The sequence below is a fragment of the Mustelus asterias genome, chromosome 12 (genome assembly GCF_964213995.1).
Source record: "Mustelus asterias chromosome 12, sMusAst1.hap1.1, whole genome shotgun sequence".
In the NCBI taxonomy this organism is placed as follows: Eukaryota; Metazoa; Chordata; class Chondrichthyes; order Carcharhiniformes; family Triakidae; genus Mustelus; species Mustelus asterias.
The window spans coordinates 62,090,353-62,104,647 of NC_135812.1; the positions used below are offsets into that span (position 1 = coordinate 62,090,353).

General features: G+C 43.8%; 1 protein-coding gene across 1 annotated transcript in view; it reads left to right on the plus strand.

Moving 5' to 3' along the window:
* Positions 1-14,295, plus strand: part of cacna1g (calcium channel, voltage-dependent, T type, alpha 1G subunit) — a 330,198-nt gene that overhangs the window by 42,396 nt on the left and 273,507 nt on the right. The window contains exon 3 of the mRNA XM_078225973.1: positions 7,367-7,464. Coding sequence (XP_078082099.1) covers positions 7,367-7,464 — 98 coding nt within the window. The remainder of the gene's footprint in view (positions 1-7,366; positions 7,465-14,295) is intronic.

Genomic DNA, 14,295 nt, shown 5'->3' on the forward strand with positions numbered 1-14,295 from the left:
ATGGTTGATCATAGAATTCAATATCCTGATTATGAAATCCTTGATAATGGACTCTAGCAACTTCCCCAGTACCGACGTTAGGCTCATTGGTCTATAGTTCCCTGAATGGTTTCTATTTTTTTATGTCCATATAATGGTCTGATTGTTGTCCGAGAGATGAGTGTTCATGTTTAACATGTCCTAGGTATGGTCTGTGGGCAGCATGTACCGTGGGAGAATGCATTGGAGGGTGAGCAGCTTTCGTCTGTCTCCACTTAATGGCTAAAAACTACTGATGGAACTCTCAGTCTGTTTTTCTTCGTTGCTACGGAGACGGGCTTAAAACAGCCAGCGAACAATTTACAATCAACGTCAACTCATGACATTTATCTCAATAGGTTTTGCTTTGTCTGTGCAGTGCAAAGTCAGTTTGGACCCAAGTTATGAATCTGCTTTGTCCGTGCTTCAACTGAACACGTTTTTATGATGATTTATCAGAGTTAGCCTAATTAGAAAAAGATGGCCTTGGTTCTAATTCAAAATAAAAACAAAGTACTCAAAAGCTCAGCAGGTCTGGCAGCATCTGTGGAGAGAGGAAAAGAGTTAACTTGGAATGATTTGATTCTAATTTACTACCTTTCAATCTTTAATTCACAGCACATTTCCTGCTGCACACGAACATTTCCCAAATTATCCCAGATGTTCAGGAATATTAAAATCCCAGCCCAGGGCCAGAGGTGTCGAAGCCCTATCTGCTCTCTCAGGTGAATCTGATCCCATTGTGCTATTTCAAAGGAGAGCAGGGCAGTTCTCCCTGGTAGCCAGGCCAATATTTATTCCCCAACCAACATCATAAAACAGATTCCTTGATCTTTATGTGCAAATTAGCTTTGACAAAGGGTCATCTGGACTCGAAACGTCAGCTCTTTTCTCTCCTTACAGATACTGCCAGACCTGCTGAGATTTTCCAACATTTTCTCTTTTGGTTTCAGATTCCAGCATCTGCAGTTATTTACTTTTATCGAAGGTTTACCAGGTTGATTCCTGGGATGGCACGTCCATCATATGAGAAGTCAGTTAGGATTGTATTCGTTGGAGTTTAGAAGAGTGAAAGGGGATCTCATAGAAACATTTAAAACTTTAATAGGGTAGATTCAGAAAGAATGTTCCCGATGATGGAGGAGTCCAGAACTAGGGGTCATTGTTTCAGAATAAGAGGTAAACCTTTTAGAATTGATGTGAGGAGAAATTTCTTCACCCCGGAGGGTGGTGAATGTGTAGAATTCACTACCACAGAAAGTAGTTGAGGCCAAAACATTGTGTGATTTCAAGAAGAAAGTAAATATAGCTCTTGGAGCTAAAGGAGTCAAGGGATATGGAAGAAAGGGGGATCAGGATATTGATTTTGATGATCAGCCATGATCAAAATGAATGGTGGAGCAGGTTCGATGGGCTGAATGTCCCATTCCTGTTTCTATTTTCCCTGTTTCTAGGTCCAATGATTGTTAAGTCCTTTGGGACACCTTGTTGTTATTTCTTTTGCGTATCTTCGCACCCATACTGCTTTTTCAATCGGGGAATAGTCAAGAATAGTGGGGGAAGGATTTCCAAGCTGATTATCAGCCCATTGAACCATATTATGAACACTCCTTCCATGGCTCACAAGTCCTGGCATTGGACTTGAACCCGGAGCATACAATATCCTAGGCTTTATATAGGCATAGAGTACAAGAGCAAGGAGGTTATGCTGAGCTTTATAGGACACTAGTTAGACCTCAGCTAGAACATTGTGTACAAATCTTGGTGTCACACTATAGGAAGGATGAGAACACGTTGGAGAGAGTGCAGAAGAGGTTTACAAGAATGGTTCCAGGGATAAGAAATTTCAGTTATGAGGATAGATTGGAGATGTTGGGACTGTTCTCCTTGGAGAGAAGAAGACTAAGAGGAGATTTGATAGAGATGTTCAAAATCATGAGGGGGCTGGACTGAGTAAATAAGGAGAAATTGTTCCCACTTGTAAAACGATCAAGAACGAGAGGGCACAGATTTAAAGTGATTTGCAAAAGAAGCAAATGTGATGTGAGAAAAAACTTTTTCACACAGTGAGTAGTTCAGGTCTGGAATGCTCTGACTGGAAGTGTGGTGGAGGTAGGTTCAATCGAGGCATTCAAGAGGGGGTTAGTGGTTATTTGAATTGAAACATTGTGCAAGGGTATGGGTAAAAGGCAGTGGGATGGCAATAAGTCATGATGCTCGTTTGGAGAGCTGGTGCAGACACGATGGGCCAAATGACCTGTTTCTGCACCGTAACAATTCTGAGATTATACTGGAACCAAAAGGGATTCCACTCCCTCACTATCCAGCTGTTACGTGACTGTAGCCAGTGAATCAGGCAGGGTTGATGAATGGTATCCTGGCAGCAACCATGGGAATGGTATCTTGGCAGCAGTCAGGATACCTTCATTCTGTGGCAGTCTGCTGTGCCAGCTGCCTTTGAGTCACCACAGTGAAGCCAAGGGTTTGCAAGGGCTATCTGTTGAAGATATGACTGATGACTGATGGCGTGCAACCCACACATACTCGTGCATACAATGACTGCCATGCTGCCACACAAAATGTGATAGAGTAGACCAGTGGTATCCTGAAACAATAACTCCAGTCGGGAAGAGGCCTGAGTATTGGGCAATGCAGGTGTTGAGAATCCTCAACGCTTGCTGAATGCTGTACAATAAGCAGCTAAGGTATAAGAGCATGAGGAGGAGGTTCTGGCACCCATGAAGAACTCATTTGAGTGTGATGTTAGTAACTGCAATCCCGTTCACCTCACCTTCCCACTCTCACTGTCTAACACTGCATCTGCTTGAGCAAAAATAAAAGCCACCATAAAATAGCATTCCAAACCAAATTTATGAAACAGATTGTGCCATATTGCATATAAAAGTCAACAAATCACCCCGAAGTGCATGTCTTCTATGTGCTTTATCCTGGTCTGGCGCTCCGACAGTGCTACCCCAATCCAAAGATGTGCAGGTTAGATAGATTGGCCATGCTAAATTACCCTTAGTGTCCTAAAATGTGTAGGTTAGATGGATTAGCCATGGTAAATGCGTAGGGTTACAGGGATAGGGCAGGGGAGAGGACCTGGGTAAGATACCCTGTCACAGCATCTGTGCGGACTCGATGGGCTGAATGGCCTCTTCTGCACTGTCGGGATCCTATGACTTTAATGGCCACACCCAGTGAACTGGCCCCTCCACTATTCTTTCCTTACCCGTGGAACCCACCCGCCATACTGAATTGGACAGGGCTCCCAGACAAGACCTGTTAATTAGCCACTTCCTCAAAAATTCCCTCCAGGAACCTATCACGGTCACATCTGGCTTTCTGATGAGCCAATGCTGCTTGACAGACTAGTACTGACCAAGGGTTGTTGATTTTGTTTCTCTCCCAGCAGATACTGATAGACCTGCTGAGTGTTTCCAGCATTTTCTGCTTTTCTGCTGCTTTATATAGGGTCATTCACAACTGTGAGATGTGGCAAAGCATTTTAAAAACAATGCAGAATTTTTCTGTAGTTTTGGTTCCCATTGCAATGGAAGAAATGGAATAATAATGACCAAATAATCTGTCTTAAATGATACTGATTGTGAGACAATTATTTATCCAATAAATCATGAAGAATTCACCTGCTCTTCTTTCAAATAGTGTCATGAATTATTTTCCATGCACCTTTGAGAGCAAACAGGGCCTCAGTTTAATATCTCTTCTGAAAAGTGGTATCTCTGGTAATGCAGCACTCCCTCAATACCGCAATAGCCAACGTAGAATTTATGCTCAAGTCTCTCGAATAAGACTTAAATCCACAATCTTCTGACTCTGCAAGAGAGCTACTGCTGACACCTAAGCATAATGATACAGCAATTCATCAGTTTGGGAAGGTGCTAGTTATATGTGCAATAATTATGCATTTTAGACATGGAAAGCTGTGTTAAAGAAGTTGACAATTAACAATTGGCATTTACAGTGAAAGTAACAAGTATTTTCAATGGAATAATAATACCTGGCAACAGAATAAAAATGAAAAAAAATATTTTAAGCATTCAAACCGGTGATGAGTGCCAGCGGTTACCATGGAAACGGAATATTCTGTGGTTGAGAGCACATCACAGGCAGCCTAGAGCTCCTCCTGCTCACGATTGGCCAGCAGTGTATTGATGATATTGCCTGTGCAAAAGTCTAAAATGAAACCATAAACACTACAGGCAGAAACCGCCAAGTGGCTGTGCAGACCAGACATTACCATGTGTGCAGCCATTGACCAAACAGAACTGTGGGCGTTCCACCACGTGAATGGCAGAGAATTTGCAATGCCCACCATCACACATGGTCCAACATGGAAATGCGAATGCTTTTGATGTTACTTTTGTAGCTGGTGGGCAAAAAGTCATTTTTGGAAAAATATCAAATACAACAGCGAGCCCAGTTTACATTCTCTATTGAGCCTGATGATAATCCAGTGAGGTCGCAACGTCCTGCCCCCACCCATATCGTTCGATGGGCTTAGAGGTGCCAATGGTGTTTAATCACAACCGATATACAACATTCACACTTCTATAGCATCAAATCCTGGATTAATGTCCTGCAGTTCAACATTAGCAAAACTAATGTTGTCCAAGTCATCGCCATTAATCTATCTCGTAGGCTGCTTATTCAGGTTGAACCCACTGATTGCCAGCCTCTTCATTCTGTTCATCACTGAGTTTTCTAACCCACGTCCAATCAGTTGTCAGGACCTCCTCCTTCCCCTCTCTGGAAGGTTTTCTCGCTGATGTATGACCTCACTTCCCCTGCTTCTAACATTCTCATTCACGCCTTCAACATCAGAATGATCAAACTTCAGAAGCGCTTCTTGCCAGCCAACTCTACCCACCACAAACTCCAGCTAATCCAGAACAAGGTGGCTGAGCATTCTCCAACACACAGTCCTGCTCACTTGACCAAGCTCAGATCCCCTTGTGAGCCACGTCCTACATGGACATCAGCTGTACACATGACGAGGTCCATTGGCTAGATTTGCCCCCAGTGGGGTAGCGCAGAGTTTCTGTAGGGATATTACGTTTTCTTTACACACAGAACGTCCTGGGTTCAAAACCAGGCAGAAACACTATCAAATCAAGTTCTGTAATTCACGTTTGCTGTTGAACTTTCCCCCAGTGGATTCACTTGAAGATCTTTAAGTTCACTTATGTCCCTCCATGGCCTATTCTCCTAATTGCTTCTCCAGCCATTTCTCTCAAAATCAACCTACTATTTCCCTCACCTTTTCTGCACCATCAGAGGCTATACAGCAGCTGCATCTTCTGGCATTCTCTGCCAAAATTGCTTTGTCTTCCTCCTTGTACCCATCTGTATTTAAAAAACCTGGTTAAAAACATGGCTGTGTGTCTGGCCCTTTGCTCCCCTTTCATTGTTTTAGATTCAAGTCCCACACCAGAGACTTGAGCAGACCAATCGAGATGGACATAATGGGCTGAATCTAAAGGAGTCCACCAGACAGCAGTGATATCGAGGGGGAGGAGAGTGGGAGAATCGGAACAGAGTCACTTGCATTGGGAAAAACTGTTCCCAATTAAATTGGTGGGGTGTGAGAGACGGGGGGAGAGGTAGGATGTCTAAGACTTTTTATTGATCCACTTCAGAGCAATTCTCCCTGAGTCGATGGGGACTTAGTGGGGGCGCGCCTCTTCCACACCTCATGAAGGGTTCTCAGCAAACTTTGTTGGGCCTTGTGTGTGTGTGTGTGTGTGGGGAGGGGTGGGGGGGTGGGGTCCATTGTTTACAGGCACTTGATGGCCGATTGAGGTCCTCAGCATCCAGGAGGGGAAGGTGCTGAAAGGCACCCTCTCCCCCTCACTCCAAACTCTCCTTCCACCCCTACCATCCCTCCCCCCCCTCCCCACCCCCTCCCCACAACCACCACCTCGGGTACCAATTGTTAACAAATGTATTCGTAGAGCTTTTGTCACATGACTATGCCTCCATGTTCCAATCGGAAAACAAAAAGACCCAAATCCTGACTGTCAACCAAACAGCCTTTTTTCTCCATTTTCAATATTTTTATACCTGGTAAAAAGAAATGTTCAAATTGACAGAAAGAAACAATCTTTTTTAATATCCCGATGATTTTTCTCCAGGGTGGCACACAGCAGTGTCCTGGAGATTAATCCTCAATTCCTGGAGTCTCTCGGCCAATCCTGTCTGTCCTGGCCAGTCTTTAGTATTTATCCAATATCATATTCTCATCAACACAGTGCGGTTAATGGGAGCTTGCTGTGCATAAATTGATTGCTGACATTACAGCAGTGGCTACTCTTCAAAAGTACTTTATTGGCTGCATATAAAGTGCTTTGGAATACCCTGAGTTTGTGGGTAGCGTTATATAAATGCAGCTTCCTTCTTTTATTTCCTGCCTGATGCCCACTGATAAAATACTATTAGATCTTATTTCATGCACTAATTCGTACTTAAAATCTCTTCACAAGTCATCAAACCCATCAGCTATTTCTTTATGGATGGGGGCCACTATCTATTGTCCTCCCACTTTAGGGTTGCCATTCCTCCAGGATTGGCCTGGAGTCTCCAGGAATTGAAAATCAATCTCCTTGAATGCTGCGGAGAATAAAGCAGGAGAATAATTGTAGACACAATTGAGACTTTCACCCCCACCCCTTGAACACTTTCATTGATAAGTTATCGAAATGTTGGAGGTGAGGAAACAAAAGCAGTTTGATTGACAGTTTAGTTTAATCCTTTCAGATGAGAAATAGTTAATTCTCTTTACAATTGACGTGGGAAGGCAGTGTGCTCAGGAATGGACCAATGGCGGGTTTGAGATGAGAGGCCGTTCAATAAAACCTCCAGAAATGCACCTAAACAGAGTTGGCAACTCTTGAGCCTGACCATGTCAGTTCCAATGAACCATAGGATCCCGACCATAGAATCTCTACAGTGCAGAAGGAGGCCACTCGGCCCATCTGCACTGACCACAATCCCACCCAGGCCCCATCAGTAAGGGTCCAACCTGGAGCATTAACCTAGACTTTTTCTTTCTGGTGCTAATGGGTCTGTTGTGAATGCTTGTGTTGCTTTTCAGATCTACTGGACTCAAGGGGTTTTATATTTCTTACCTTCTTTCCCTTTTACCTCTGTGTGATATACCAGAATCTGGAATAGAGACGATGTAACGTGAGCCTAAATCGTGCTGCTGCTGTGAAACTGTTGCGAGTAGCAGAGCAGAAGAAATGAATGGTGCCCCAGGAATGATCTTGTCTCTTGTCATGAACGACCCGGAATGGATAACCATTGTTTCCTCTTTGTTTTTCAGCATGCTAGAGTATTCACTGGACCTACAGAATGTCAGTCTATCAGCTGTCCGTACTGTGAGGGTACTGAGACCACTTCGAGCCATTAACAGAGTTCCTAGTAAGTATGAAATAGAAACAGAAAATGCTGGAAAAATTCTATGGAGAGAGGAAATAGCCCAGATTTTCATCCCCAGGTTGGATTCATTGAGTCGAGAGATTTTCTGGCTCTGTGATCCCAATCTTTAAAGATAGCCACCTGCAGGTGGGATGGGAGTTGCGGGGTGGGGGGCTGAAACAGGAGTCGGGGTGTGTGACCCTGGAGCAAATCCACAGGTTGCTGGGCATGAATGGGCTGGGCTAGCTCTGTGTCCTGTCTCTGTGCCCAGCACTATGTATAAATGAACAATAATAAAACAAAAAACATCCATCACCTCACAACTTTCCCTTTGCCAACCTATGCCAACCCTTATTCCCCTATGCCAACTTAAAGCCATTCTACCCACATCATTTGCCCCAGTATCCTCTGTGCCAACTTAGCGCCAACTCATGCTAATGCACACACCCGCCACCATGCTTTGCCCTAATCCCTCCATGCCAAATATCCTTGAACTGTTCCTTGACAGGTTTGACATTTCTTCGGTAACTGTGACAAATTTAATAACCGGACATTTCCTGGACAGGACACCTTCTTAACATTTCCTTGACAACTGGACAGTTCCTGGACTGGACACCTTCTTAACGTTTCCTTGACAGCTGGACAGGACACCTTTTTAACATTTCTTTGACAGTTGGACAGTTCCTGGACAGCTGGGTACCTTCTTAACATTTCTGGACAGCTAGACATTTCTGTGACGGCTAGACCCCATTTCTGAAGCTTGACAGTTCCAGTGAGTTTTTGTGTAAAAAGCATATAATCATGTTCACTTTTAATAATCCCAAAGTTGTCCCACCTATCCAATAATCCCAAAGTTGTCCCACCTTGCCTCTCTAAAGATATAGCCAATTAAGGGGCACCTCAGGGCTTCTTCCGGCCACTGCTGACATTCTACCAGTAGTGAGGAGGGTGCCCTGGGACCTCCCTGCAGACTTGATGAGGGAAGTCCTCCTGATCAGGAGTACTATGGCCCAAGATGCCCCCCCCCCCCCGCCCCCCCACAGCAGCAGAGGCCATCCCCATAGCAACACTGCCACTTTCCCTCACCGACCAAGCACAACACCCCCCTGCCCATATCCCCGCACACTTTCCAGGTGCTTCGTTGATGCGAGATTTTAGTTCTTTCATTGGGATAAAATTCGAACTTTGGAAGTAGTGGCAGCAGACCAGCACCCATCATACACCTCCCTGATGGAAAGGGAAGTCAGACAGAGTGAAAAGCAGAGGGCTGATATGTTATGTTACTCTCTGATTGCCCCCTTCCCTTCAACCAAAGTTGAATTTTACCTCCTAAATATCAGATGCTATCTAGAATCTTCCGCCACACTCCCACAGGGCATCTTTCAACCTTGCCCCAGTTACACGTGAAAAGTATTCGCCATTATTCCCCTCATTTTGCAACATTGCTGGCCATGCCTTCAGCTATCACCTCCCAAAGCTCTGGAATTCACTCCCTAAAACCTCTCTATCTCTTTCTCCATCTCCTCATTTAAGACACTCCTTAAAACCAAATTCTTTGGCCAAGGATTTGGTCCTAACATCACTTCATGCAGCTCTGTGTCCAAACTCGCTTTGCTAACACTCCTGTGAAGTGACATTCTTACATTAAAGTCACTATATAAATGCAAGTTGTTGTTTGCTCTTTCATCTTTGCCTCGTTTCTCTCCCTTTCCTCTCTGCCATAGAGTGAGGATCATATAAGGCCCAACGCATTAAGCCGACCCCATCCTCATCATTCTCTCCAATTACTTTCATGTAAACAACAGCAAGTCAACTTGATTACCAATCAGGCATCTCCGGAAGATGAATGGCTGAGCATTAGCTATAATTCAGACTGTCAGATTAAAAGCTAGTCATTTGGGCGATGTCATTAATAACAATTATTGTATTGGTGGAAGTGCAGTTCCCCCAGCTTTTCCAGGGCCAGAAATTATCATCTTATCAAGTTTAATGACAATCTGATAGATGATGAAAACCAAGCCTATGCTGTTTAATTGTTGCTATAATTAGGTAAATTAATTTTCGAATCAGCTCGCCATAGCTCATATCTGTGAAATATAATTTTGGTTGAATCGGGACATAAGGGGATGTGATAGGACAACTAATAATTGCATCCATCATTTTCATCAGTATTAACAGTTGTCAGAAGTGATTTTATCAGCAGCCATTAATTCTCCCCTTTCTATGAAGTATTTTTGGATTGGATTAAATGAGTAATTCCGAACACGGGAGACAGACACAAACGCCAATTGGAACCGCATATTTTCGGTCACAATTATTGAAACATTTTCTTCTTTGTTGTTGGAATATTTTGGAGTTGATATTTTGACCTCTTTTGGTGCAAAATTTCAGTTTAGGGGGAATTGAAATGTGGAGTCATTGTGGATTTGGTAAAATGGCCAAATGCTTTAGGCCTTACTCTATACGAGAGAGGGAGAAAAACAAAAAAAAAGAGAGGGCTAACAACAGAAGCTTGCATTTATCTAGCACCTTTGATGTTGTAAAATATTCCACAGCACTTTTTCTTATTCATTCACAGGATGTGCTGGCTCGGCCAACATTTATTGCCCAGGCCTAATTGTCATTGAGAAAGTGGTGGTAAGCCACCACCTTGACCCGCTGCGGTCCATGTGCAACACTGCCTAAAGTGCTATTTGAATGGGTGTGCTATGCTTCCTGGATGTGTTATCAAGTAGAATTCGACACTGAATCAGATAAAGAAATATTAGGACAGATGATCCAAAGCTTGGTCAAAGAGATTGGGTTTTTAAGGAGTGTCTTAAATGAGGAGAGAGAGAGAGAGAGGAGGAGAGGTTTGCGGAGAGAATTCCAGAGCTCAAGGTGCTGGCAGCTGAAGGCACATATTCCAAAGGTGTGAAAGGAAGGAAAGTACGATAATTCCGGTTCACCAGTTAGGTAAATAACAACTGCAACATTTTTTATTTACTCATTTTTACGGGATGTGGGCATCGCTGACTGGGTCAGCATTTATTGCCCATCCCTAACTGCCCTCCATTTCAGAGAGCATATGAGAGTCAATCACATTGCCGTGGGTCTGGAGTCACACAGGTAGGCCAAACCAGTAAGGACTGTAGATTTCCTTCCCTAAAGGACATTAGTCTATTTACATATAACTACAATACAGAGGCTTGCAGCCTCACGACTGCCAGTCAGCTTCCAGGATTGTACTGATACAGAAGCCCGCACTTGCCACAGTGATCCCTCACCCTGATCGGTTACCCAGGTCACATGACCCTCTCGGCAGATTGCCCCATGAAGGAAACAAACACAACTGAAAGTTCAGCCTGTTCTAACATGCACCGTTGAACCTGGTGGACAGACACTGTTGGTTTAGGATCAACCTGCTTCAAAGTAGTCCCTGTTCATGAATAAGGGAAACAAATTGCTGTCCCAGAAACTCCACCACCTATACCTGACCTATATTAACCCTGTGGACAATTCTTGCCAAATCAGGAAGTGTATGAGTTCACAGTGGGGCTTTGAACATTAGCATGCTTTGACTGACGGGAGAACCTAAAACCTCCTGCTGTTGAGGGAAAGGCTTTGACTGACGTGACTAGGAAGATCTTGTCTCTGGAGCACAGCCATGAGCCGATTCCAAAGGCTGCCTTTCAGCACAGTGTCGGCCTTCAGGGATTCTTTATGGGCCTTCCCATGTCTGTTCTTATAATGGAGATAGAACCAGAGCAGGAGGAGAGGAAATGTGAATAAGGAAATGAATAAAGCCACATCCAATGAAGACAATCCTAGCTGCAAGATTCCTTTCATGAGACTCTACAAGCCATTCTGCTCCCTCCATGAGCTATCGGAAGAGGTCTCCTTAAGACTAGTGGTTCAGTAAGAAAGCATTGACAGAATTGCATATCCAATTGCAAATTGACCTCCAAAAATTCTCTCCAAAAACACCATTTCAGAACACTGCACCAAATGTCACAAAATGGCCTTACTTTTTTAAGTGTTTCTTATTGCTATTATGCCTTGTCCTGTTCTGTTTCTAAACCTATCTTGGTGGTGTACTGAGGGGACACTTAGAGCAGAGGATGCTGTTTGGTTGCAATGGTAATAAGAACCTTTGGTCTCGGTGTTTCTGAATCCCGTGAGGGTACTGGTAAGCTGCAACTCCATGGATAAATTCATCCTGTATCTTGGCACCCACATGAGCAGATATCCGAGGGGCACATGCTACAAGCCTCTGCCTGTTTATATTAGCCAACATCACAGATTGTGGGCAAGGTCAGTGTAACTGCCTAACATTGCGTTCAGCACATGTTCCAACGGGACAGTGGCACCATCACAATTTTGGGCCTCCTGTGTTTGCCTTTTCTCCTCCCCTCCGCTGAGAATGCTGACTCTTGATGGGGTGCAGATACAGAGTGCCTGATGGTTCTCGAATACTCCGACAGCAGGACGACTAGAGTTAATTCCCATCCTGCCTTCACACAACGTCCACTCAATATCCTTCCTCCGGATAGTACTCAGGAGCTGGTAGATCTTCCAGCTCCCTAGCTTACTGGTGCTGATGCTAATCATCAAACACTTGGCTGTTATCAACTAACTCAGCACCGATTTTGATTTTTTTATTTATTCATCCAGGGGATGTAAGCATTGCTGCCAAGGCCAACATTTATTGCCCATCCCTAATTGCCCTTGAGAAGGTGATTCTGAGCCACCTTATCGAACCGCTGTATTTCATGTACTGTAAACACACCCACAGTGCTGTTAGGAAGGGAGTCGCAGATTTTGAACTAACAACAGTGAAGGAAGGCAATCTAGTATCACGTCAGAATGTTGAGTGACTTGGATAGGAACTTGCTAGGTGCTGATCCCATGCATCTGCTGCCCTTGCCCTTCTAAGTGGTGGAGCTCATGAGTTTGGAGGATACTGTTGAAGGATTGAGCCTCTGCTTTGTGCAGCTCAGCCCATCAACTCAGTGGGACAGTTCTTGTTGAAGCTGGCAATTATGAGACCTTTTGATTGAGTCAATAGGGAGAAACTGTTTGCACTGGCAGAAGGTTTTGTAATTTTGGGGGATGATGGTAATGTAACTGGGCTAGTAATCCAGAGGTCCAGCTTAATGTTCAGGGGACATGGGTTCAAATCCCACCACAGCCGCTGGTGTTTAAATCCAGCCAGTTCCAGAAAATACCCGAGAGGCTCAGGGTGAGATGTCATTTGTGCAAGATAAGTTCTGAGATTCACATTTCATGGTGCATTTCTTCATCCCTAAATGTGCTGGCTAATTCTGACATTAATGATGGCATTAAACACAATTATTTTTCCAGAAAGATTTGACCCATCACGGAATCTAAGACTCCTTATTGTTGAAGAAAAGCTGCTTTGTTGTGGTTGAATTATTTAGGGGGCAGGGGGAACTCTATTTGAGCAAAGCACTGATGTCAATGTTTCAGCATTGTGCCATAAAGTTACACACTCCTGAATTTTATTATTCACACATTGTCTCCAAATGGGCCCTTTGGGTATTGAGTGCTCTTCACAACCTTTGGAGTGTGGAGATGTCTTATCAGCAATGATTTCATGCAAATATTTCAGATGTTAAATATTTATAGATCATTCATTCCATGACACTTTTCTATCTATATTTATTTTTTGACCTGTTATTGTGTAGACCACCAACGTCAAAAGCGCTTTGATGCTGCATGGACATTGAATAAAGATTTATGCTCAGCCACTTCTGGCAAAAGCCAGAATCGTGATAATGAATAACGTTTTCCTTGGAAGCTAATGAGATAAATGTTGAAAATCAATCAGAGCACAGCCTTGGAGCAGCATTCCATTCTATTAACCCTCCAGTTTTCTGGCTTACCTTCTGAAAGGTGCTGCATCTTTACGGGTGGGCTTCAATCTTCAACCTCCACGTAGCTAATTTTCTTGATGTTTCAACATGAAAATTCCTGTTTGTCACAAAACCGCAAGGCTCCAATTTTAAGAAGGGGAAGAACAAGAATAATAAAATTGTAGAATTGTACAAGACAGAAGGAGGCCATTTAACCTATTATGTCTGTGTTTGCTTTATCAAATCACTATCCAATTAGCTCCAGTCACTTATAGAGTCATAGAAGTTTACAGCATGGAAACAGGCCCTTCAACCCAACTTGTCCAAGCCACTCTTTTTTTCAAACTACTAAGCTCGCCCCAATTGCCCACGTTTGGCCCAAAACCCTTTATACCCATCTTACGCATGTAACTGTCTAAATGCTTTTTAAAAGACAAAATTGTACCTGCCTCTACTACTACCTCTGGCAGCTTGTTCTAGACACTCACCACTCTCTGGGTGAAAAAATTGCCCCTCTGGATCCTTTTGTATCTCTCCCCTCTCACCTTAAAACTATGCCCTCTAGTTTTAGACTCCCCTATCTTTGGGAAAAGATGTTGACTCTCTAGCTGATCTATGCCCCTCATTATTTTATAGACTGCTATAAGGTCACCCCTCAGCCTTCTATGCTCCAGAGAAAAAAGTCCCAGTCTATCCAGCCTCTCCAAAGATGTGCTGATTAGCTGGATTGGCCATACTAAATACACGGGGTTACGGGGATAGGGAAGAGTGGGGTAGGCCTGGGTAAAATGCTGTTGGTGCAGACTAGATGGGCCAAATGACCACCTTCTGCACTGTAGGGATTCCATGCATTCTATGTATCCCCTGTACCATTTTGAGGAGTCCCCTTAACAGACTCACCAACGTCTTAACAAAGGGAGGAAAGGGAGGGAGCAAAACAATCCAGTGTCTTAATTGTGGAGCTTTTGGTGCATTTCTG